The 26,253-nt window shown below is 42.5% G+C and overlaps 1 protein-coding gene across 2 annotated transcripts; it reads left to right on the forward strand.

The window, feature by feature from the left end:
• Nucleotides 1-1,169: 1,169 nt before the first annotated feature.
• On the forward strand, nt 1,170-25,353 carry LOC146578014 (NLR family CARD domain-containing protein 3-like). 2 transcript variants are annotated; one of them, XM_085256179.1, is made up of 11 exons: nt 1,170-1,200; nt 2,812-2,927; nt 3,012-3,131; nt 3,230-3,349; nt 13,269-13,347; nt 14,025-14,253; nt 14,452-16,258; nt 18,075-18,248; nt 21,149-21,319; nt 23,346-23,392; nt 23,550-25,353. In XM_085256179.1, exons 2-11 carry the CDS (start codon nt 2,839-2,841, stop codon nt 24,077-24,079), a joined length of 3,366 nt encoding a protein of 1,121 aa, XP_085112305.1. In that variant the 5' UTR covers nt 1,170-1,200; nt 2,812-2,838; the 3' UTR covers nt 24,080-25,353. The 2 variants fall into 2 exon arrangements, with proteins under 2 accessions (XP_085112305.1, XP_085112315.1); XM_085256189.1 differs by lacking the exon at nt 3,012-3,131.
• Nucleotides 25,354-26,253: the final 900 nt, after the last annotated feature.

The following is a 26,253-nucleotide window of genomic DNA, read 5'->3' on the forward strand; positions in this document are numbered from 1 at the left end:
ACAGCTTGCTAACACAGCCTCAGACCTGCTTTGCCTTCAGAGCTGCTTTAAATCTTCATGGCTCAGATTCAGCAAGGTGCTGGAAACATCCCTCAGAGTCATGTGATCAGTAAAGTGCATCCACATAAACAGGATATATAATAATAATAATAATAATAATAATAATAATAATAATAATAATAATAATAATAATAATCAAATGCTGATTTTTTCAGCCCTTTGTCTGGTGCTGATCCAGCTGTGTGTGTTTGTGATGACAGTAAATAAATGTCAGACTTACAGCTCCTGCTTTACTGCATTAAAGTGATCAGATGAGTTCAGCACTTTGACATGGAAGCAGGAAATGACAAATGTAGCACAGCAGCAGCGTTTAACACGTCTGAGCTGGAAACAGGAACTCTGCTATGATCATCATTCATATAACAACTTCCAGCTTTTGGTGCTCGGCTACAGTTTGGATGGATTTGCATTTAAAGATGCAAAGAGACTGAAGTGGATAGGGTCAGGAGGTCAAAGGTCAGAGCTCCTGTGGGTCTGAGGGCGGCCTCATGCTGGAGAAGGATGAAGGAGTCTGACCTGATCCAGTGTTGGACATGAACACATCAGCACTGCTGTCAGTGAGCCTAACGACAGCCGTTAGCATCATTTCCTGTCACTGTGGTGGTTACAGTGACATCATGCAGTTTGTGCTTTGACCTCCAGAGGGCGACAAATCAGCACAGACAGAGAGCTCCATTCAAACTTTGCTGCCATCAGGAATAATTCTTCAAATATAATCATCAGTGTTTGAGCAGTTATGATATCAGGGACAATCTAGACATGTGTGACAATACTGAACATGTCACATGACACACCTCAAACATCATGTGATCCACTCTCAGTCTGCACTTTCATTCATGACTTCAACAGGTTGAAATGAGCTTTGAACAAACATCCGTTTAGTGCTGAAATATTCAAACGCTGCAGGAAGAAGAACAACAAAGTGATGCATGATGTTTGTGCTTCAAACAGGAAAACCGAAATAAATCACGACCTGCCAACAATCTGGGAGTTTCTGAGGTGCACCTGAACGCAGCACACAGTGTTTCGATGCTCGTGAGTGTCCTCAAACGCCTCTCTGGGTGTTTCCCTCCTGCTCAAAGTTTACTTTCACTTTCCTGAGCTTCGTGGAGTGGAGCTTGTTGTTGGTGCGAAGAAACTGTAAGTTTGCTTTGTTTCCTCCTTTAACAGTTTGTGTTTAGGAACTTTACTGTTTGTTCAGCTCACGTTTGATTTCGTCACACAACAAACTGTGTGTTTTTATTTCCGGTCTCTCCATTAAAGTCAGTGTGTAACGTTTTTCAACGAGGTCGAATGTGTCCGCTATTTTCTCTAAGTGTGTGTGATCAGATAAAACACGCTGAATGTTGCCTGAGCTCGACCGGAGAGCTCCGGGACTTTTTATTCGCAGGGACAGCAGCAGACGGAGAGCGGACATCATAAACGAATATTTTGTTTACATGTGTGTTAGATATAGATTCAACTTGTTGTTCTTCAAAAAAGAAGAAAGTGGAGACATCAACTGTTGGCTCCGCTCCAACCCTCCTGAGCTGAGCTTCAGGTTTAAACCCGCCTCCTTCCAGGAAGCAGCTCACCTGTGTGTCCGTGTTTAGTGTCCGGGTGTGGCGTGGAGCCTGTAGTTGGTGTGCGTTTGAAGAAACTCTAAGTTTGCTTTGTTTCCTTCTTTAGCAGTTTGTCTTTAGCGTTATAACAGGACGTGGGACATTTCTATTTACATAACATAAATCAGATCAGTGAATTAGGGTGCAAATCAAATAAACTACTGATGTATGTTAGTCTTTATATGGCTCTGTTAAATAGCATGTTGTTATTGTTGATACTCACAAAGGTCAGCTGTGCTGCATGGGGTTACTAGTTTTGTTTGTTTGAACTTTTATGAAGTATCCTTGACTAAAGCACCCAACATCATAAAAAAGCTTGTTTCCCTCCTCATGAGTATGATGTCACATAGAGGAGGGAGCTGCTTGTGTTCTTTTTTCTTGGGTTTAACCCCAATAAGCAGCTCCCTCCACATTATAAGTCCTTCTGTATCTAATGTCTGCATATGATTCCTCATCTTCAAGCATGAGTATTTAAACTCTGACAGTTTTGCTTTGCTGTATCAAAATCCCAGGACCAAAAACATGTGAGGCTCAGCTTTGAGGTCCAAAGGGAGATCACATCTATATGAAGGCTAACATCATTTTTGACTTAAGTTAACTGAAATAACTGTTAAAAGTTTGCTCACACACCATCAACATCAAACACACAAAAATTCAAAAGACGCTAAAGCGTGTTCTTCATGTCAGAGAGCTGCTCAACATGTTTTCATGTTAGTGTCTCTAGGACTTGATAAAAAAAGCCCTGATTTAATTCACTACCCAGGTTAAGTGGAATGAGTGGAATATTTCCCAAACAGAGAAATCCAATAACAAAAGATAAGATCAGTTTCTTTTTTCTATTCTTATGCTAGATTTATTTCTCAGAATCTCCACAGCATCAGGTGGAGGAGATGATCATAGATTCTGTTTATAGAACCAAACTCAGTGGAAAGGCCAGACTTTAAGGATAATTTAAAACACTTTCAGACATCAGTATATGTAGCCACTAAAGCTGGTAGGTCTGAATTTCCCACGAGAAAGTTCTTTCATATAAAAGGAAAAATGAGGAGGTGAGCACTCAGGGCACAGAGACACCCCCCCCCCAAGCACACATGATGGAAAGGAGGGTTTCAGTTGATGTGCACATGAATGATTTGTGTTTCCTCTGCAGGTAGAAAGTGTGTGTGAGCTGAGCAGCATGGATCAGTGTGAGGACAGAGAGGAGGGAGCCCCTCCCTCTAAAAGCACTCTGTGTGGGGAACATGAGAGCCAGACCAAAGCTCAGAGGTGAGATGACCATCTCTAACTGTCCATGACTCTTCTCCATGTCACAGCTCAGCACTCACATCACTGCTCCATCATTATTCACAGGAATAAACGAGGAACTAAATGCAAACATGAACCTGGACCCAGCTCTGTCTCCTTAAAGAGTGACCGGTCTAAAGCTGACATTATTGATTTTAAAGTCCAGCCTGTGTCTGCTGCAGAGAGGTGAGCTGTTAGTAACATGAACTCTTTGATTTAACTGCTTGATGTTGTTGGACATAAACTGTAGTGCAAACACTTCACTGCTCCATCATTATTCACAGGAACCAACGGGGAACTAAATGCAAACATGAACCTGGACCCAGCTCTGTCTCCTTAAAGAGTGACCGGTCTAAAGCTGACATTATTGATTTTAAAGTCCAGCCTCTGTCTGCTGCAGTGAGGTGAGCTGTGAACTCTTTGATTTAACTGCTTGATGTTGTTGGATATAAACTGCAGTGCAAACACGTCATTCCCTCAATCCCCTTTAAACTGTCTCTTAAAAACAAGCCTTTGGGTTCTAAACAACTGAAAATCGCCTTAAGCAAACCAGAAGTAAAACATATTAAAAAAAAATTTGGTCTTCTCCAAAGTGGTTAATGTAGTTGTTTGGGATCCGGCTGAGGAACCTTCACATTACAAATTTTAATACTGCATGAATTACTGGAAATAAAATGCCACAACAGAATGAAATATTTGCTTTGTGAAGAAACACCAGTGAAATAAAATCATTAATTTTAAATCAGGCACGTGTCCTCCTGCAGAGAGGTAATGTGTGTGTAAATGTTGCTGTGACTCAGTGTTTGTGAATAAATCTCCATCATGTTTAATGTCAGCTCAGCTCTTTTTCACACACATTTCTATGTTCATATGTGAAGCGGTGTGTGTTGGACTGTTTCAAAAAACACAGCAATCAGAATGTACAGAATGGATGTTCTAGGAGGTGTTTCTGTTGCACACACACCCATCATGGTCAAGTGCATCGAGTGGTTCATTATAAGGCATATTAAGGCCCTGCTACCACCATCTTGGACTCATTGCAGTTTGCCTATTGCCCAAACTGGTCAACAGACGAGGCCATTGCCACCACCCTACATTTTGCTCTCAGCCACTTGGACAATAAGGACACATGTGTGAATGCTGTTCATAAACTTCAGTTCAGCATTCAACACAGTCGTTCCTCAGCACCTGATTGGAAAACTGAGCCTGCTGGGTCTGAACACCTACCGTAACTGGATCCTAGACTTTCTGATGGAGAGGCCTCAGACAGTCCAGATCGGTAACAGCATTTCCAACACCACCACACTGAGCAATGGAGCCCCTAAGGGCTCAGCTCAGCCCACTGCCGTTCACTCAGCTGACTCACAACTGTGCAGCAATGCACGGTTCAAACTACATCATCAAGTTTTCCGATGACACGACTGTGGTGGGTCTCGTCAGCATATAGAGAGGAGGTGCAATAGTTAACGGACTTGGCAAATAATTTACAGCCAAAGTATTCACTCACTGTGTCTCTACTGTTTCATTAGCTTAGCTTAGCTCGTAGCCGACTCGTTAGCACCACGGCTTCTTCACCAGTTCCTCCTGCACTTTCTTGCTCATTGTGTCAGATGTTTAGTTACTCCTCGGCCTCCTTTAGCAGTAATGATACTTGTAACAAATGTAGCATATTTGCAGCTCTGGAGGCCAGGATTACTGAATTGGAGACTTGGTTCCCCCCCCCGATACACCCGTAGCTAGCCAGGCCCCTGTAGCAGGCCCCTGTGCAGCCGAAGATGGCGTAGGCCCCGCTACCTGTTCCCCGGCAGACCCCAAGCAGCTGGGGAAAGAGGGCGGCTGGGTGACGGTGAGGAGGAAACATAGTCCTAAACAGAAGCCCCAGGTACACCACCAACCCGTTCATGTGTCTAACTGTTTTTCCCCACTCGGCGACACACCCGCCGGGGGTCAAACTCTGGTAATTGGTGATTCTGTTCTCAGACATGTGAAGCTAGAGACACCGGCAACCATAGTCAATTATCTTCCAGGGGCCAGAGCAGGCGACATTGAAGGAAATTTAAAACTGCTGGCAAACTGTAAACGTAAATTCAGTAAAATTATAATTCACGTCGGCAGTAATGACACCCGGTTACGCCAATCGGAGGTCACTAAAATCAATATTGAATCGTGTGTAACTATGTCGGACTCTGTAGTTTTCTTTGGTCCCCTCCAAAATCAGACCAGGAGTGACATGTTTAGCCACATTTTCTTCTTAAACTGCTGGCTGTCTGAGTTGTGTCCAAAAAACGATGTGGGCTTCTTAGATAATTGGGAGACTTTCTGGAGGAAACCTGGTCTTTTTAAGAGAGATGTCATTCATCCCATCCTTTGGATGGAGCAGCTCTCGTTTCTAGAAATATGGACAAATTTATTAACCCCCCCCCCCCCAAAATATGACTATCCAGAGTTGGGAACAGGGAAACAGCCAGAAGCTTGATGTCTGTAGTGCACAGCTTCTCCCTCACAATGACTGTAGAGCACCAGCTGCTGTTTACATGCAGACATGCCGCCGCCATGTTGCTTATGGTGCGTTCATGGTCTCCGTCCAGATGAAGAGGTAGTGAAAAGCCATCAATGTGCAGCGTGCTGTCGTCATCACTCATGCAAGTGGTTGACGCAGGCTTGCAGCTCGTCCAGCTTGTTGCAGAGAGAACACACATTAGGTTAATGGACAGGAGTGCTCGTTGTTTGTGTGTCTCCCTCTTGAGTCTGGCTCTCACCCCTTCTTCTTTAATCCCCTCCTGGTTACCTTGTTTTTGTGAGTTTTTTGATTTCCGTGTCCAAGAGTATTTCCTCGCGAAAATAGTCTGTAGGAGCAGAGCGGAAAAGCCGGAGCCTGGGCTGCAGCTGCAGCTGAATGAGGGACTCTCTGGTGTAGGTGAGCCTTGGGGTCATGTCGAAGTGTCAGAAACAAGTCCACAAAAATGAGAAAAAGGAAAGAATACGAAATGTACAGAGTAGACGGCGAAAAACAACAATGGAAAGAGCATTAAAGTTAGAAAAGAATGCAAAACTGCTCAGCTGACCGGCCATTCGACCACACGAACAGTGACCTGGAACTGGAAACCTCAAATCACAGGCCGAGGTGTGGCAGCAATTTTTCACACCAGCCTATGTATAAACCTTACACAGAGTTTCTGTCTGATTTCTCAGACCTTTTATCTGATTTAGTGCTCAGCTCAGATAAAGTAATTATTGTGGGTGATTTTAACATCCATGTAGATGCTAAAAATGACAGCCTCAACATGGCATATAATTTTTTCATTAGACTCAATTGAAGTATCTCAAAATGTAAAAGAACCCACCCACCACTTTAATCACACTCTAGATCTTGTTTTAACATATGGCATAGAAACTGAACATTTAACAGTGTTTCCTGAAAACCCTCTCCTGTCTGATCATTTCCTGATAACATTTACATTTACAATAATTGATTACACAGCGGTGGAGAGTAGACTTTATCAAAGTAGATGTCTTTCTGAAAGTGCTGTAACTAAGTTTAAGAATATAATCCACCCACTGTTATCATCTTCAATGCCCTGTACCAACACAGAGCAGAGCAGCTACCCGAATGCTACCCCAACAGAGGTCGATTATCTTGTTTTTTTTTTTGTTTTGTTTTTTTTGTTTTTTTTTTGCCTGTCCCGTTTGGCTCTTTTGCCATCAGAATTGTTGTCTAAAGGCAAAGAAAGATGCCCAACGGATTTACTTTACCAAACTGACCATCCCAGCCTTGCCGTAATGGTCCATTTGATTCACCTTTTAGTGTTTATTTTATTTTCACTTACTGAATACGGGACAGACGTGACTGGGGGAAAGAAGGGGAGAAAGAAAGAGGGAAAGAGAAACAGCTGAGAAGAGGGACGGGGGAGAAGGGCAAAAGACAAAAACCAACAGAACGGGCAGAGAAAAAAAATGCATATATCAATCACCTGGATCACCTGCTGAGAAAGAAAAAAGAAAGCAAGCAGAAGAGAACAAGAGTAATAGAATAAACAACATCACAATGATATATGGGAATATGACAGTAAATACTAAATGTTAAACATTATTGTGCAGCACATAAGATCAACAGAACACAGTGTGCTTTGAGGTAGGAGCCAAAAAGGGTGTAGTTTGTGGGTGTGATCACCCGTGTGTACACCTGTGAGCATGGACGCGCTTGTTTTTTGTTTTTTAAAAGGTTCCTTCATGTAATAATCTGCTAGAGGGTGTGGGGGGGCCACAGCCCCGTCCTCCAGGGCATGAAGCAGGTGTGGAGGAGATCAAAACTCCAGACATCCAGAGGCCCCCAGAACACAAGAGACCAAGGAAGACCAACAGAGGGGCAGCTGCGCCACTGTCCCGGAAAGAGCTGAGGAGAGTCCCAGATGAGGGCTCACTCAGCAGCCGCGGAGCAGAAGCCAGGGGGGGTTGCAGTGACGCGCCCGTGAGCTCCGCCGGCAGCCAGCTGCGCCTGAGTGACCGAGCCCCAGGCCAAGAGGCCGGGGGCACCCCACCTCCGAAGTGGCCCGAGCGAGCCCCAGGCTCCAGGCCCCGATAAGCGGCCACCAAGGAGTGAGCCGGTGTGTACCTGGACGCCCATCCCCGGACACAAAGAACCACCAACGCACCGATGTCTGAGGGGGTCCGCCACTGGCAGGGGAAGTGGTGGTAGGGGGAGATAGGCCTCCAAACCTTGGAGGGCCTGAGATGTCCCCAGAGAGGTGGCGCCTGACACCCAACCTGACATATAGACACAGACATACAGGCACACACAGACACAAACATCCATTCCCACCCTCATGCTCTCATATGCACTTACTCCACACTCAACCAACGTGGAGACAGACATAAAGAGACGTTGTACACACGATCACACTCCCCAAGCGTACTCTACAAACCGGGTCTAGGTGCCCCCGCCCCTGGAGGGGGGAACTGCACCCAGACCCAGGTGGTGTTTCCCTTTTCCCTGCGGTGGGGGGAGGCAGACCGCCCCGACTCCGCAGCAGCAGGAAGGCTCCACACTCCAGACCGCAGTCGGACGGCCAACTCCTCCTCCTAGTCCTAGCCCCCCTGCTCCAGCAGGTCGCAGAGAATGGGGGTGAGAGAAGACTCCAAACCTCCCTCCACCCGCTCATTGTAATGTTGATGCATGTGTGTTCTAAGGTGCATTTAAAACCCAGGAGGGCATGGAGCTACCTGCCAGAGAGCAGCAGGTAAGCGCATGGTCCCTCCTGCTAGCCCTCAATGTCTACGTGTATTTAAAATTGAGAGGTGGGCAACGATGCCAGGGGTGGGGTGTACACCCTGATGGTAATATGGACTCCGTGATTGTGCCCACCCCCAAGATCCTATATGTATCCTATATGGTCGATTATCTTGTTAATAACTTTGCCTCCTCTCTATGTTTAACACTGGATACTGTAGCTCCTGTGAAAACTAAGGCCTCAAATCAGAAGTACCTGACTCCGTGGTATAATTCTCAAACACGTACCCTAAAGCAGATGACTCGTAATCTGGAGAGGAAATGGCGTGTCACAAATCTAGAGGATCATCATTTAGCCTGGAGAAATAGTTTGCTGCTTTATAAGAAAGCCCTCCGCAAAGCCAGAACATCTTACTATTCATCACTGATTGAAGAAAATAAGAACAACCCCAGGTTTCTCTTCAGCTCTGTAGCCAGGCTGACAAACAGTCAGAGGTCTGTTGAGCCAACCATCCCTTTAACGTTAACTAGTAATGACTTCATGAACTTCTTCACAAATAAAATTTTTATCATTAGAGAAAAAATTACCAATAATCATCCCACAGATGTAATATTATCTACAGCTACTCTTAGTACCATTGATGTTAAGTTAGACTCTTTTTCTCCAATTGATCTTTCTGAGTTAACTTCAATAATTACTTCCTCCAAACCATCAACGTGTCTTTTAGACCCCATTCCTACAAAACTGCTCAAAGAAGTCCTGCCATTAATTAATGCTTCAATCTTTTTTTGTAAGTATGTTTATTGAGATGTTTTGATATAAGGAAAAAAGAAAGACACAAAAAAAACAAAAAACAGACAACATAACAAGGGCTAAAACACACAAATAAGACAAAATATTACACTGCAACGACAAAAATACTACTTCAACATCAGTTGTAGTATTACTAGTAAAATTACTATTGTAAATTATTCAAAATTACTTCAACTGGCAATAAACAGAAATAAAACACTAAGGTGGTAGGCCGAGTTATTGGTGATCGATCAAACAGGACTTTGCTTTAATACATGGTCTAAAAATGGCTGCCACACATCAAAGAAATTACTAAGTTTGTCCGCTAATGTGTACCTAATCCTCTCCATATGTAGTAGAGCACTCAGTTCTGTTTGCCACATTTTGAATTGAGGTACAATATCCGACTTCCAGAGAGTCAAGATAATTTTCTTAGCAATTACCATTCTGAACAAAACTGCAGTTTGTGCAGCAGGGCTGAGGTGTAAAAGGGAAGAGTAAGTTCCAAACAATGCAATTATTGGGTCCGGCTCTAATGTGCAATTATAAATACCAGAAAAATATTTTAAAATGTCCAACCAATAGTTAAGCAATTTGGGACAAGTCCAAAATAAATGAGTGAGAGAGCCTTCTCCAAGTTTACAACGATCATATATCACAAATCCTGTGCAGTTTAGTTTTTGAATAATGAAGTCTGTGAAGCACTTTGAATTGAATTAACTGATGCCTTACATTTATAGAGCAAGAATGGATCCTACACAGACTCCTCTCCCACACCTCATCTCCTATTTGCAAACCAAGCTCCTCCTCCCATGCCATCTTCAAAAAGTCAGATTCAAAATTTAAATACTCAGAAAAAGCTTTCACAAAACCAGAAACCAACTTTTTAGAATCCGGGGAACTCAGAAGGAGTGTAAAAATTGACCCCTCTTCCGGAAGAGATGGAAAATTAAGAGTACTCTGACGAACATAGTTTCTTATCTGTAAATAATGAAAGAAATGTGATGCGGGGAGAGAGAACTTGTTCTGCAACTGGGTAAATGATGCAAACTGCCTGTCAATAAATAAGTCTTTGACAGTAATAATACCTTTCTGTGTCCAGACCTCAAAAGAGGCGTCTAAACATGAGGGTGGAAATGCATGATTACAATATATTGGAGTATGGATCGAAGTATCTGGTAGAGCACAACCTTTTTTGTTCTGACTAAAGATTTTAACGCAGTTCGAAACTATAAAATTATTGACCTTGGTTCGTGGATTAGAGGATGAAAAAAGAAGAGCAGGGAGGGAACTATTCTCAACCCCACCACTCTCTATGACCACCCAAGGTGCGGTATCGGCAGACATGACCTTTTTGTACCCTTCCTGCCAGTAAACAAGAGTTCTAGCATTTGCAGCCCAATAATAAAACTGAAACAGTGGCAGAGCAAATCCACCCTTAAGTTTAGACTTACAGTACATAGATGAACTTTTGATATCCTGTGAGTTTTAAAGCCCCAAACAAATGGTAATACTACTGAGTCGATCACTTTAAAAAAAATTGCTTATTCAAAAAAATTGGTAAATTTAAAAATAAATATAGAAATTTAGGAAGGGAAACCATTTTAATTACGTTAATGCGACCTACCATGGGAATAGGTAGAGCCCTCCATTTCTCAATGTCCTTTTTCAATTTTTCAACTTGTTCAAGATAATTCAACTTAAACATCGATTTAGGAACCTTAGGCAAAATAACACCCAAGTATTTCAATCTGTCTGTAATTTTAAAAGGCAAAACTTTCAAAATTGCAGTTAAAGCCACAAACTCACTCTTCTGCCAATTAATTGTATAACCTGAGATTTCCCCAAACGACCTCACCACATCTAAAAGTACAGGAACAGATTGCTCAGGATTTGACAAGAACAAAACAACATCATCCGCATATAAAGAAATGTAGTGCTTGATATTCCCCAATCGGACAGGGTCAATAGAGGGCTCATTCCTAATGGCTACTGCAAGAGGTTCAATAGAAATTGCGAAGAGCAAAGGGCTCAAAGGGCAGCCTTGTCGTGTCCCGTGGTGTAAAAAAAGAAAAGGCGCTGATCTATCTTGGTTAATAAGAATGGAAGAAGAGGGATGTCTATATATCATATCAACCCATGATATAAACTGTTCGCCTAAACCAAACTTCTCCAGTACCGAAGCATATAGGCCCACTCGACCTGGTCAAACGCCTTTTCAGCATCTAAGCTCAGTACTGCGATCTTGGAAGCTCCCTAGTGCCTATGATACATAGTGTTCATCAACATTTGAACATTAAAGAAGGAAAACCTCTGCGGGACAAACCCAGTTTGATCCGGATGGATAATTCATCCAACATGTCCATTTAATCTGTTTGCCAAAATTTTAGTGAAAATTTTCATATCCAAATTCAACAAAGCAATAGGTCGATAAGAGGGACATTCTGTTTCACCCTTTCCTTCTTTCAATAACAAAGAAATATTAGCTTCATATAGCGTACGGGGAAATCTTTGAGTATGGAAAGAATGCTTAAACATTCTCAATAAAAGCGGGGCCAGCTTTTCAGAGTATTTTTTATACAGTTCAATGCCAAACCCATCTGGGCCTCGGGACTTTCCATTGGGGAATTACTTAATAGCTTTCGAAACTTCTTCAATAGTAATATCTGAGTTTAAAGCCTCTCGTGCAACGTCATTCATTTTCGGGAGATCCAGCTTCCCTAACCAATCAGTAATATTGCCCCATGATTTCGACATATAGAGCTCTTCATAATATTCTCTAAATCGCTCATTAATAGCTTTAGGGCTAATTAAAATTTCGCCTGATCTTGATTAAATTTTGTGTATAGCCCTACTGGCCTGTAGGCCTCTTAGCTGCCGAGAAAGAAGCTTATGGGGCTTATCTCCAAACTGAAAATGCTTCTGTCTGATCCTAAATAGCTGATCTGTTACTTGACTAGATAAAATTGTGTTATACTCAAACTTCCTTTTAATTATGTCTTGGAAAAAAAGAGGGACAAGAGGAGGCCTTGTGGTCCTGTTCTAACTGTGTTAATTCAGCTTCTATTTCGAACAGGCGTTTCCGGCGTTCTTTTTTTTTTAACGAAGATTCAAAAGAAATAATTTCTCCTCGCATTACCACTTTAAATGTTTCCCATAAAATCGAATCAGAAACGTTTATCATTAGCTTCCAAGAAATCTGATATTTTAGTTGTCATAAATTGGCAAAAGGATGTCTCACACAGGAGTGACGGGTGAAAACGCCAGTAACCCTGTTGTTTCGTACCACAGAAGTCCAGGACTAAAGAGGTTGGAGAGTGATCCGAGATCAATATGTTATGATAAGTTGAGCATACAACTTTAGACATAAATTTAGAATCAAGCAAAAAATAATCTATTCTGGAGTACGATTTGTGCACTTATGAAAAATAAGAGTAATCTCTAATCTCTTAATGCTTCAATCTTAAATATGATCAACCTATCACTAATAATTGGCTATGTACCACAGGCCTTCAATCTGGCTGTAGTTAAACCTTTACTTAAAAAGCATCTCTAGACCCAGCAGTCTTAGCTAATTATAAGCCAATCTCCAACCTTCCTTTCATGTCAAACATCCTTGAAAGAGTAGTTGTCAAACAGCTAACAGATCATCTGCAGAGGAATGGTTTATTTGAAGAGTTTCAGTCAGGTTTCAGAGCTCAGCACAGCACAGAAACAGCTTTAGTGAAGGTTACAAATGATCTTCTTATGGCCTCTGACAATTATACATGGTTCCCTTAGCCTGAAACGCTCGCCTGATATTGACACTTAAGTATGGGTCTGTTGATTGATTTAACTGACTGGCTTCAAGTTCCACACCACATGGCCGCTGGACCTGCTAACCGGTCCTTCCTCGCTAGACTGCTATTACAATCACTGTCTTGCAAGCTCCATGACCTGGATGACTGAGAAACTACACAGAGAGTTATGTAGTTTCCAAGGAGTCAGGTATGGATGGCTAACTCTGTGCCTTAATCCTGGCAGGTTAGAAAACACTAATGACACATGTCATCTGTGTCATTACAGTTAAGATAATTAGACCATTGGAAATATTACAAAAGATTTACCAGTCTTTATTCTTGTAAGAGCTCCAGGTATTTATTGGTGTAAGCTGTTTTTTTTCCTTTTCCATTTCTCTTCTTTTTTTCTTTTTCTTGTTTTTGCCAGCAGCATTAAGATGGTGTTTTCTGAGAGTCAAAACTCAGCATTTTCAAATATTGATCTTTCTCCTGTGTTGAACTAATTCTTCATGATTCCTCCACAGAGTGGGCCAGCAGAGCTCAGAGGTTCCCAGAAGTCAGTCTACCCAGCAGCATCAAACACAGCTGGACTCCATATTTATGGTCTGTACATGTTCAACATCTATTCTATTCAGTAATTTCTCAAAAAGAACGGCTATTTATACTTCAAACATATTGCAAGTATTAGTTTTTCGTAGTATTAATTGCAAGATAAGACAAGTTAGAAGCACAACTAAACACTGTTTCAAATAAACAATGAGCTTTAGCAGCTGGGCTGGTCAAAAAAATGTGTTTGTAATTTTATCTATACCCATGACCACCTTGACACATATTGCTACAGACATGTCCTTTAATTTTTGGCTGTCATGGTAGTGTCTAATAAACTATGTAAGCTGGATAAATGATTGGAAAACTTTAGAAAAAGTAATTTATCATATTATTATAGCATTTATTCCACTCTAAACAATGCAAAGTTGAGTTATCTGATCTCAGAATTTGATTTATTTTTTTGCTTCTTTTTTTAAACATTCCAATTTAACAACCTCCCTTGAACATACTGACTACAATTACCATGATGTAGCAATATTCACTCTGTTTCCAGAATCAAAATATGCTGTGGACTGCAACAGAAATATGATTATGACAACACCTTCATATCTCCTGGCTATTTCTGTCTGTTGTTCCTGGTCTCCCTCTGTTCATTGTTCCTCTCTTCTTCCACTGCACCACCAGTTGAGGTTGTAATGTAACATATTAATTGACACAATACTCTATTCCAGCTACTGCAGGACAACATCATCACTTTTGTGAAGAATGAACTGAAGAAGATTCAAAAAGTTGTCAGTCCAGATTATCTGAAATACTTGCCTGAAGGTCAGAGAACGGTTGAAGAGAAAGTGGGTGAGGACGAGGAGCAGAGGAATAGCAGCAGAGAGGCATTTGTGAAGATCACATTGGACTTTTTAAGGAGAATGAAGCAGGATGAGCTAGCTGACCTTCTGCACAAGAGTAAGAGGATTTCTATAAAGATTTAAGCTGCTGGTTGAACAGGTTGTTTACTAATGTCTAACCCTAAAGTGATAGTCAAACATAAATATAAAAATTCTGGACTGATATTTGTTGTCTATTCTGCTGTACAATGATGCGAATGTTGTTGTGATTTGGCGCTATATAAATAAAATTGAATTGAATTATTCTTTCTTTTAGGAACTTCTAATAGAGACGTCTATTGGAGTGAGTGTAAACTTAAATCTACACTAAAGAAGAAGTTCCAGTGTGTGTTTGAGGGGATCGCTAAAGCAGGAAACCCAACCCTATTGAATCACATCTACACAGAGCTCTACATCACAGAGGGAGGGACTGCAGAGGTCAATGATGAACATGAGGTCAGACAGATTGAAATGGCCTTCAGGAAACCAGACAGACCAGAAACAACAATCAGACAAGAAGACATCTTTAAAGGCTCACCTGGAAGAGATGAACCAATCAGAACAGTGCTGACAAAGGGAGTGGCTGGCATTGGGAAAACAGTCTTAACACAGAAATACAGCTTGGACTGGGCTGAAGACAAAGCCAACCAGGACATCCAGTTCATATTTCCATTCACTTTCAGAGAGCTGAATGTGCTGAAAGAGGAAAAGTTCAGCTTGGTGGGACTTGTTCATCACTTCTTTACTGAAACCAAAGAAGCAGGAATCTGCAGCTTTGAAGACTTCCAGGTTGTGTTCATCTTTGATGGTCTGGATGAGTGTCGACTTCCTCTGGACTTCCACAAAACTACAATCCTAACTGACCCTAGAAAGTCCACCTCAGTGGATGTGCTGCTGATAAACCTCATCAGGGGGAAACTGCTTCCCTCTGCTCGCCTCTGGATAACCACACGACCTGCAGCAGCCAATCAGATCCCTCCAGAGTGTGTTGGTATGGTGACAGAAATCAGAGGGTTTGCTGACCCACAGAAAGAGGAGTACTTCAGGAAGAGATTCAGAGATAAGAAGGAGGCAAGCAGGATCATCTCCCACATTAAGACATCACGAAGCCTCCACATCATGTGCCACATCCCAGTCTTCTGCTGGATCACTGCTACAGTTCTGGAGGATGTGCTGGAAACCAGAGAGGGAGGACAGCTGCCCAAGACCGTGACTGAGATGTACATCCACTTCCTCGTGGTTCAGGCCAAAGTGAGGACGGTCAAGTATGATGGAGGAGCTGAGACAGATCCACACTGGAGTCCAGAGAGCAGGAAGATGATTGAGTCTCTGGGAAAACTGGCTTTTGAACAGCTGCAGAAAGGAAACCTGATCTTCTATGAATCAGACCTGACAGAGTGTGGCATCGATATCAGAGCAGCCTCAGTGTACTCAGGAGTGTTCACACAGATCTTTAAAGAGGAGAGTGGACTGTACCAGAAAAGACTGTTCTCCTTCATCCATCTAAGTGTGCAGGAGTTTCTGGCTGCTCTTCATGTCCATCTGACCTTCATCAACTCTGGAGTCAATCTGCTGGAAGAACAGCAAACAACCTCCCAGACACGTGAAACAAGAGAATCTGCAGAGACACACTTCTACCAGAGTTCTGTGGACAAGGCCTTACGGAGTCCAAGTGGACACCTGGACTTGCTCGTCCGCTTCCTCCTTGGTCTTTCACTGCAGACCAATCAGACTCTCCTACAAGGTTTGCTGACAAAGACAGGAAATAGTTCACAGAACAATCAGGAAACTGTCCAGTACATTAAGAAGAAGATCAATGACAGTCTGTCTGTAGAGCAAAGTATCAGTCTGTTCCACTGTCTGAATGAACTGAATGATCGTTCTCTAGTGGAGGAGATCCAACAGTCCCTGAGTTCAGGAAGTCTCTCCACAGACAAACTGTCTCCTGCTCAGTGGTCAGCTCTGGTCTTCATCTTACTGTCATCAGAAAAAGATCTGGATGTGTTTGACCTGAAGAAATACTCTGCTTCAGAGGAGGCTTTTCTGAGGCTGCTGCCAGTGGTCAACATCTCCAACAAAGCTCTGTAAGTAAATATGTACTCATTTTAAAGACTTTTGTAACAAAATGATACAGGGAGTGCAGAATTATTAGGCAAGTTGTATTTTTGAGGAATAATTTTATTATTGAACAACAACCATGTTCTCAATGAACCCAAAAAACTCATTAATATCAAAGCTGAATGTTTTTGGAAGTAGTTTTTAGTTTGTTTTTAGTTTTAGCTATTTTAGGGGGATATCTGTGTGTGCAGGTGACTATTACTGTGCATAATTATTAGGCAACTTAACAAAAACAAATATATACCCATTTCAATTATTTATTTTTACCAGTGAAACCAATATAACATCTCCACATTCACAAATATACATTTCTGACATTCAGTCTCTGAGTATTGCACACTGTTATGGTTCAAAAATATTGGAGATGGACACCAGAGGAAAAACCCACAATAACAACACTGGTCCGGTCGGGTTGAGTCAAACGATGATTTAATGATCACACACGTGGGAGATGGACACTGTATGCAGACAGTCTCAGATCTCATCTCAAAAAACACATTTCCATAGTTTTATGAAATCAGGGTATTAGAACGCCCCCTCATGCGTAGTGACAGGTGTAATACAATCAATATTGACAATTTTATTTAACACAAAGAATAACATTGTCTCCTTCCCGAGGGCAGACGCTAACTGCCCCCCTTCTCCTGGAACCGTCTGTACCCTGCTGAGACACAACATGGCAACTACAAGGACTCTTTCATTTATTAAGACCATCAGTGTGTATTGCTCTAAATCAAGTATATAATATTAAATGAATATTGCTGGATCAGCTACTTCTACTTAAAACATATTAAAACATGACTAAGCACAAAATCACCAAGAATGACATCTTATAAGTGCTGTGTAAGCGCGTGCGGCCTTCCAAGCTCAAAGCCTTTGCCCTCCATAGATCAGCCAGACTCGCGCTGGCTGTAGCTTTTAACCTTTAATTACCTTGAGCACAACTCTAGAATGAGCAACAAACTGCAATGTGTATGGAATGATCATGGTTACATCTGCAATGGAAAATCATGTTATTATTCTGGTACCTGTAAGAAAGATCAAATTAAAGTTATCACCATCACTGTAATGCAAAGAATAATGTAAGATCAAAAACTTCAATTTATGCTTAATGCAAAGCTGGTTATATACTTCTAAGGAACTAATAATGGCATATTAAAATATTAAATGATAATGAGAAAAACATCCCCTCCTTATTCTACAACACCTTGTGCTCTTGGGCACTCCAGTGATGTTGCAGCTCTGAAATATGGCCAAACTGGTGGCAAGTGGCATCTTGGCAGCTGCACGCTTGACTTTTCTCAGTTCATGGGCAGTTACTTGGCGCCTTGGTTTTTCCACACGCTTCTTGCGACCCTGTTGACTATTTTGAATGAAACGCTTGATTGTTCGATGATCACGCTTCAGAAGCTTTGCGATTTTGAGACTGCTGCATCCCTCTGCAAGATATCTCACTATTTTTGACTTTTCTGAGCCTGTCAAGTCCTTCTTTTGACCCATTTTGCCAAAGGAAAGGACGTTGCCTAATAATTATGCACACCTGATATAGGGTGTTGATGTCATTAGACCACACCCCTTCTCATTACAGAGATGCACATCACCTAATATGCTTAATTGGTAGTAGGCTTTCGAGCCTATACAGCTTGGAGTAAGACAACATGCATGAAGAGGATGATGTGGACAAAATACTCATTTGCCTAATGATTCTGCACTCCCTGTATGAAGTGTATTTCTCTTGTCTACATGAAACAATAAAACTATTTTCAATAATAATTGTTTCAGACTAAGTGGCTGCAACCTCTCAGAGAGAAGCTGTGAGGCTCTGTCCTCAATTCTGACCTCCCCGTCCTCTAGTCTGATGGAGCTGGACCTGAGTAACAATGATCTGCGAGATTTGGGAGCGAAACTTCTGTCTGCAGGACTGGAGAGTCCATATTGTACACTGGAAACTCTCAGGTTAGAACTCAGACAGTCAAGCAGTCATTTACCCTTCAGAAATCAAAAGTGTAACTGGCTATTTTTCACTAACTGTAATGTGACCTTTCTATTCTTTTACATTAAAAGAAAATGTCTCGTTTGTTGGCATTCTATTCAACACAACCTCACGTTTAAATTGGCAGTTTCTTTGTTTTTTTCATTTTGACGTACTGCCTTAACACAACCTAAAATCTCACAAAAAACACTTAAAAACAATGTTTTTTATTTTTATTTTTTAGCATTAAATCACCAACATGTTTAAGAAATCATTTAAAACTTTAGCCGCTAATATTAACTAGAGCAAAAATGTACTGCTATTGAGTATAGTTTACCTTTCTTTCACTAGAGGAAGCCAAACGCACCATGACTGTAGTTTGCCATTCATACCACTAGATGGACTGTAGTTTCATATTCATTTCAATAGGACCAAAATTTGTGCAGAAATTTCATATATAAAAAGTATAAAGGGTTATAACCATCAAAAGTCATAGAACACCATTTGCGATCAAGCCAGACGAAACTATATAACATTTTAACATCCCTCCGACAGAAGACAGAGACGATATGTTATCTGGTTACCTGGTGTTTTTTTTATTTTTTTTTATTTATAAGAACAGTAACACAGGCTACCGTGGACCGTAGCCAATGCCAAAACTACAAGGGAAAAAATGTGCTCCCCTGAATCAAAACAAAAGTTTTTACAGAACCCCCGATAGAACCATGCCCAGAAAGCGACGCAACGTGTGCCGAGTTTGTGACACTGGAAAGTCCACAACGGCCTGAACTTTTTCAGTCACGGGCCATATCTGCCCTTGTCCCACTTGCTTGCCCAAATAGGTAATAGTAGCCTTCCCGAACTCACATTTAGAAAGGTTGAGCGTGAGGGAGGCATCGTTGAACCGCCCAAACACCTCAGAAAGTGTTGCGAGATGTTCAGGCCACAAGGTAAAATAGACAACCACGTCGTCCAAGTATGCCTCGCACTTAGACACTCCACACAGCACCTGCCGCATAAGGCGTTGAAACGTTGCGGGCACATTACGTAACCCGAAAGGCATCACTGTATATTGGAGGAAGTGATCGGGCGTTACAAACGCAGAGATCTCCAAAGCCCTAGGTGTTAATGGAACCTGCCAGTACCCCTTTAATAGGTCCAGCTTTGTAACATACTGAGCAGAACCAACACGATCGAGGCAATCTTCCATCCGCGGGAGCGTAAACGAGTCTGGTTTGGTAACCGCATTCACTTTCTGGAAATATTGTCCGCTATCGCTACCAGAATACAAGGCGAGCTCCACGCGTCATGACTGGAAATAGCAAGGCCATGCTCAATGAGATATTCAACTTCCTACTGCATCAAGCTCCGCTTTGTGGTGTTTACACGATAAGCGTGCTGTTTTATCGGCCTGTCAGTTTCCACCGTGATGTCGTGACACAGGACAGATGTTTGCCTACGGTAGTCAGAAAACAAAGGTTGATGAGCTTTCACTAACGCAAGGACATCCCTATGAGCAGGGGGTGGCAAATGAGAGCGGGAGGACTCCAAAGTGGCCAACATCTCGCAATTCCAATCTCCGAGCCCCCAGTATACAGCCACTTTTTTCCATCAAACCATCGTCTTGTGGGTGGTACTCTGTGGTGCCCAGAGCAAATTACATCACCGGTGGCGAGCTCTTTGGACACATAACATTTGAGCATATTAACATGACACACTTGCAACTTTCGCTTCCGATCAGGCGTTTTAATGACATAGTTAGTATCACTTATTTTCCGATCCACCTCATAAGGACCAGAAAATTGAGCTCGAATGCTAGACACAGTCACTGGAAGCAAAACCAGCACCTTCTCCCCCGGGGCAAGATTCTGAACCACGGATTTCTTGTCAAAACGTGCTTTCATAATGCCCTGGGCTCGCCTCAAGTGGTCGCGGGCCAACTGCACGAGAGAGACATTCCTTAAAAGCACACACATAATCCAACACATTATCCTCCACCCGATGCGATTCGGACAATAATTTCTCTTTAAGTAATTGCAACGGCCTGCGTACCGTGTGTCCAAAAACAAGATCAGCTGGGCTGACACGGAGGAATTCCTGCTTGGCTTCTCGAACGGTAAACAACAATAAGAGAAGCTAACTCAGAGGAGCGATTGCTTACGTAGCCCCCAAAAACATAACTAAACAACAATCACTTACCTCCCTGACTAATTAAACATGAGAAAACTGTACCCAACTGAAAAGGCGATCCACTCGAACTTCCTCATGACTTGCAGAGCAACACAGGGCATGTCGCAGCCCCAGCTGGTTGGGGTAAAACCGAGGATGGATGATTGCCGTCCTCAACCGCGCCGTCTTATACTCCTGGTGTACCATCTTTGGGATCCACCACTCCTGGAGGCGCACCTGCACACTCACATTTACATGTCATAATCCCAGCCCACGACGGCAGCCGTAACAGCAGTGTGTGTGACATTCCATCATTGTCCAACTGTTCTGACACACACACCAAACAAACAAACAAAAAATGTCTAAATTGCACACTACCTACTAACTGTGTAAATTCTCTGTTATGACTGGTTTTCCTTGGTCTATAAAAAAAAAAAATTACAATATTACATATCAGAATTTGATGAAATTGTCTATTTCTTCTTAAACAAATAAAACAAATCTCACAAAGTTTTCTTCAGGTGTTTGAGGGTGCATGGGATTTATCCAACAAGTCTACATGTATCTTGTGGACTTGGCATTTGACTATCATTCATTTGTTTGTGACAAATAAAATTTGAATTTGAATGGGTATTTTATCCATAAAAATAATTGAAAATAAGCCTTTAGTGAAGTTTTAACAAATGTATTGGTTTTTTTGTGTGTGTTTATATAGTCTATCAGGCTGTCTGATCACAGAGGAAGGCTGTACTTCTCTGGCTTCAGCTTTGAGCTCCAACCCCTCCCATCTGAGAGAGCTGGACCTGAGCTACAATCATCCAGGAGACTCAGTCCAGAGTTTGTTGGCTGGACTGAAGGATCCACATTGGAGACTAGACACTCTCAGGTATGGAGAGAATGTCTGATAGAGGAGGAACAGTTGAAAACATCTGCTGTGTCCTACATTCAGTTCCTGATTGTTTCATGCAGATGTCACAAATGAAGGGAAGTGCTTGCTCATTACAGACAATCTAAGGAGCTTGAAAAGAGCAACTGGGCTTTTTCTTGCAGACATTTCATATGAGAAGCTTCTTCAGTTCTAAAATAAAATTTTGGAGAGACTTAGGTATTTAATTTAATTTAAAATTTGGTTATCCCTAAAAAGGGTCGTTGACCCATTATTAATTATGTGCCTCATCACATGATCCAAGGTAAGAAATAGATAGAAATGTTCAGCTGAGTCTTTCCCTGTAAAGGTAGCGGCCATCTCTGTCCCACATCTTGGGTAGCACTGCTCTGTTCTGTCAGGGTCCCATGTATGGGGTGGGCTATGTTGTCCAACAGGGATGACATCTTAGCCACCATTCTCCTTTCTCCATTCTTACTCACCACCTCCACTTGGTCTAGAGGGCATCCTAGAACAGAGCTGGCCCTCTGGATCAGGCTGTTCAGTCTCTTCCTGTCACCAGTAGAGATGCTGCCGCCCTAGCAGACCACACCGTAAAAGATGGCTGAGGCCACCACAGAGTCATAGGTCTTCAGGAGTGGGCCCTTCACTCCGAAAGACCTCAGTCTCCACAGCAGGTACAGCCTGATCTCCCCTCTTCTGTAGAGGGTTTTTAAATTGTGAGTCCAGTCAAGTTTATTGTTCAGATGTACACTAAGGTACCACAGCCTCAAAATGTCCATACCTTGGATGTTTAGTGGTTGAAGTAGAGGATGTTTTTGGTTGTGGAAGTCTACCATCAGCTCCTTGGTTTTTCTTGTGTTGATCTGGAGGTAGTTCTGCTGGCACCAGTCCTCAAAGTCACTGGGTGAGGTGTTCCGGAACATGCCCAGAACACCTTACCCAGGAAGCGCCCAGGATGCATCCTTGTCAGATGCCTAAACCACTTCAGCTGGCTCCTTTCAATGTGGAGGAGAAGCAGCTCTACTCTGAGCCCCTCCCAGATGGCTGAACTTCCCTACCCTCTCCTATCTCTAAGGGAGAGACCAGCCACTGTTCGGAGGAAGCTCATTTCCACTGCTTGTATCTGTGATCTTGTTCTTTTGGTCACTACCCACAGCATGTGACCATAGGTGAGGGTAGGGACGTAGATCAGACAGGTAAATTGAGAGCTTCACTTTTGCGCTCATCTCTCTCTTCACCACGACGGACTGGTGCAGCGGCTGCAGCACCAATCCGTCTGTCGATCTCCAGCTCCCTTCTCCCATTACTCACAAACAAGACCCCGAGATACTTAAACTCCTCCATTTGGGGTAGGAACTCGTCCCCGGCTGGGTACTCTGAACTGCAACTCGGCGCATAAGTGCAGATGACAATCAGGACTTGTTCCCTGAATCTAAGGTGCAGAGAACAAACCCTGTCATCCACCGGGAAGAACCCCAATGTACAGGCAGCAAGCCGAGGGGATAGTAGCATACCCACCCCAGCCCGCCAGACTGAGACAGAGTCCACCGCCTCTCCAGGAGACTGGTTCCAGAGCCCAAGCCATGCGTAGAGGTGAACCCGACTATATCTAGCCGGTACCTCTCAACCTCATGCACTAACTCAGACTCATTCCCCACGAGAGAGGTGACATTCCATGTCCCAATTGCCAATCTTGGTAGCCGGGGATCGGTCCGCCAGGGCATCTGCTCCTGGCTGTCTCCCGGCACACAATGCACCCGACCCCTACGGCACCTCATGCGGGTGGTGGGCCTGCAGGAGGATGGGCCCATGTCCCCTCTTCTGGCTGTGGGCCTCGGTAACCCTATCCGGGGCAGGATAAACTGTTGTCTCAATGTTTTCCTCATAAGTGTATTCGTGAAAATGTTGCACTGTTCCTTTATCAGTGTCTAACAGTATGTATATGAGAGCCATGTAATGTCCAGTTGTGTATGCTGAAAGAGACTGTGCTGGTCTGACACCCCCCCCCCCCCCCCTCTTTCAGGGTGGAGCCTGCTGGAGTCCAGTGGTTGAGACCAGGTCTGAGGAAGTGTAAGTGTGTTTTTAATGTGATTCATGAAAACAAAGCAGCACACATTCAACCATCTTCAAACTGTCACATCACTCATTTACATCTCTGATGTCAGGAGTCAATCAATGAACAGATGATCAATAACTGCAGCTGGATTGTGTTTGTTCTCTCCATCAGATTCCTGTCAACTCACAGTCGACGCAAACACAGTGCACACAAAACTCCAACTGTCTGACAGCAACAGGAAGGTGGCACATGTGGAGGAGGTTCAGTCATATCCTGATCATCCAGACAGATTTGATTACTGGCCTCAGCTGCTGTGTAAAAATGGTCTGACTGGTCGCTGTTACTGGGAGGTCGAGTGGAAAGGAGGGGTTTATATGTCAGTGAGTTACAGAAGAATCAGAAGGAAAGGAGACAGTAAAGATTGTTGGTTTGGTTACAATGATCAGTCCTGGAGCCTGATCTGCTACGATGATGGTCCTCATTCTGTCTGGCACAATAGCAGAGGAACATCCATCTCCTCCTCCATCTCTGTCTCTAACAGAGTAGCGGTGTATGTGGACGTTCCTGCCGGCACTCTGTCCTTCTACAGAGTCTCCTCTGACAATCTGATTCATATTCACACCTTTAGCACCACATTCACTGAAACTCTTTATCCTGGGTTTAGATTCAGGTATCTTGGTTCCTCAGTGTCCCTGTGCTGAGCTGAGTTTAAAGTAGGGCTGCTCAATTAATCGAATTTTAATCTCGATTACGATCTGGGCTTTCAACGATCATTAAAAATGACCGAGCCGATTATTAGCCCCTCCCTCGTGCTTTACTCTCGCGCTGCTCCGTGTGGCAAATCGAGCGCACCTCTCTGCATTTCGAACACGCGTCACAACAATTAAGAGCAGCGGTCTCCAACCTTTTTTGCGTCACGGACCGGTTTATGCCCGACGATATTGTCATAGACCGGCCTTTAAGGTGTCGCGGATAAATACAACAAAATAAAACTAGTACCGGTACCGAAAAAAAGAAAATTTATTCCTAACACACGTGAAAAGACCAAGGAAAACCGAGTAAATGATAAAAATGATAACAAAATAACGCTGAAAACCGATAAAAACCCTGAAAACTATACATTTCACACCTGAGCCTCAACTCTCGCGGCCCGGTACCAAACGATTCACAGACCGGTACCGGTCCGAGGCCCGGGGGTTGGGGACCGCTAATTAAGCGGACCCGAGGGAAGCTCGGAAAGCTAAGCCGAAGTTATTTGGAGAGGAGAGTGACTGCCATTGGTTGAAAAGAGAGGTAAAAAAAACTTCAGTGGTGTGGAAACATTATGGGTTTGAGGGGTCAGACGTGGATCAAGTAGACACAGTGTGTAAACTTTGCTACAGTGTCTTAGCTGCACCACAGAGCAACACTGCACAGTTCACTAAACACAGATGTTTATATTTTTCATTTATTTTTATTTTGCAAACATTTGCACTGTTATCAGTATTTGCACTATTTTATATTATTTTTGACAATCTTTAAAGTCATTATTCAACACGTTGTTATTGTTAAATAAATATCGTCAAATAATCGAGATCTCAATGTCAGTGAAAATAATCGTGATTATCATTTTTGCCATAATCGAGCAGCCCTAGTTTAAAGAGTGTCCTCCTGTTAGAGAAACACTCTGACTGTTGAACAGATAGTTCAGTCTGTACATGTCTGTCTCTTTCACTCAGAAACACGTTTTCAGATTCATGGATTCAATCAGTTGATGTTTGAAACTGTTCTAAATGATTCCTTGTAAACTTCTTCCTCTTCAGTCCTTTAAAGATGGAAGCTCCCATTATTACAGGATCCACATGTTGTTTTTCTGTCTTTTTACACTCAAAGTTTCAGAGTGAATATCAATATGTTGTTTTTCTCTGAAGCTCAGTTCACAACCAGCTCCTCTGCATTTTCAACAAGTCTGAGCTCATTAAAATGAATCCAAATGTTTGATTTCTCTTTCTTAATGGGATGTTTCCAAACTCTCCACATCTTTTACTCATTTTTGGAAGCTCATCATTTCAAAATGTTTCAGCCATATAAGCTGAAAATATTGGCTCAATTGTTTTGAATGCAGTTCAAGCAGAAAATGATTGTATTGTACTGAGGGATCATAATGCATGCGGCTTATCTAATAAACAGCAGACGCTGATTATTTGAAACTAGTCTTGTGTTTTTCCCATTTTGAACAAGAACAAGAACATGGTGCAGGATGTTGGTAACAGCTTCGTTATCAAACTCTTAGAAACATGTAAATATCTGTGTTTAGCACTGCGTATGTTGTGTATCACTTTAGTTTGTATGAAACATGAAAAATATCACAAAGGGTCCTGGTGAAGAATATGCTGGAATTTGGTGACAGAGATGCTCTGTATCTCATTGTACAACTGTATAGTGACAATAAAGGCATTCTATTCTATTCATTCTATTCTTTGACGTCAAACTTTTAGAAGCCGTTTCATTGTTTATCATGCAGCTCTAGTTTGATAAAACGCTGCATCAAAAACACAGGAAATAATGTCACATGTTTATTTCCACAAAGCAGAATGAGTCTATTGCTGACAATAAGTGATGTACAAACAGAGTGAGCATTTCTGAGCCCCCCAAAATAAAGTTCACTAAATGAAAAATGGACTGTGAGCTCAGTTCCTTCATCATTAGTATGTATTATATATGTCTATGTATTTTATTACTATAATATATATCAGGTACCACTGCTGCTAGTTTCAATCATTGTGCAAATGTGCTGTTTATAAGGTTGGAAACCTGCAGTCAGCTAAGACTGAAGAAGTCACCTGGATCAGTGACCAAACGTTTCTCCCACTGAAAACGTCCAGATGAGCAGAAT

The sequence above is a fragment of the Mchenga conophoros genome, linkage group LG3 (assembly GCF_057382185.1).
Source record: "Mchenga conophoros isolate Kocher_MC1m ecotype Shallow Benthic linkage group LG3, M_conophoros_male_GT1.1, whole genome shotgun sequence".
NCBI lineage: Eukaryota > Metazoa > Chordata > Actinopteri > Cichliformes > Cichlidae > Mchenga > Mchenga conophoros.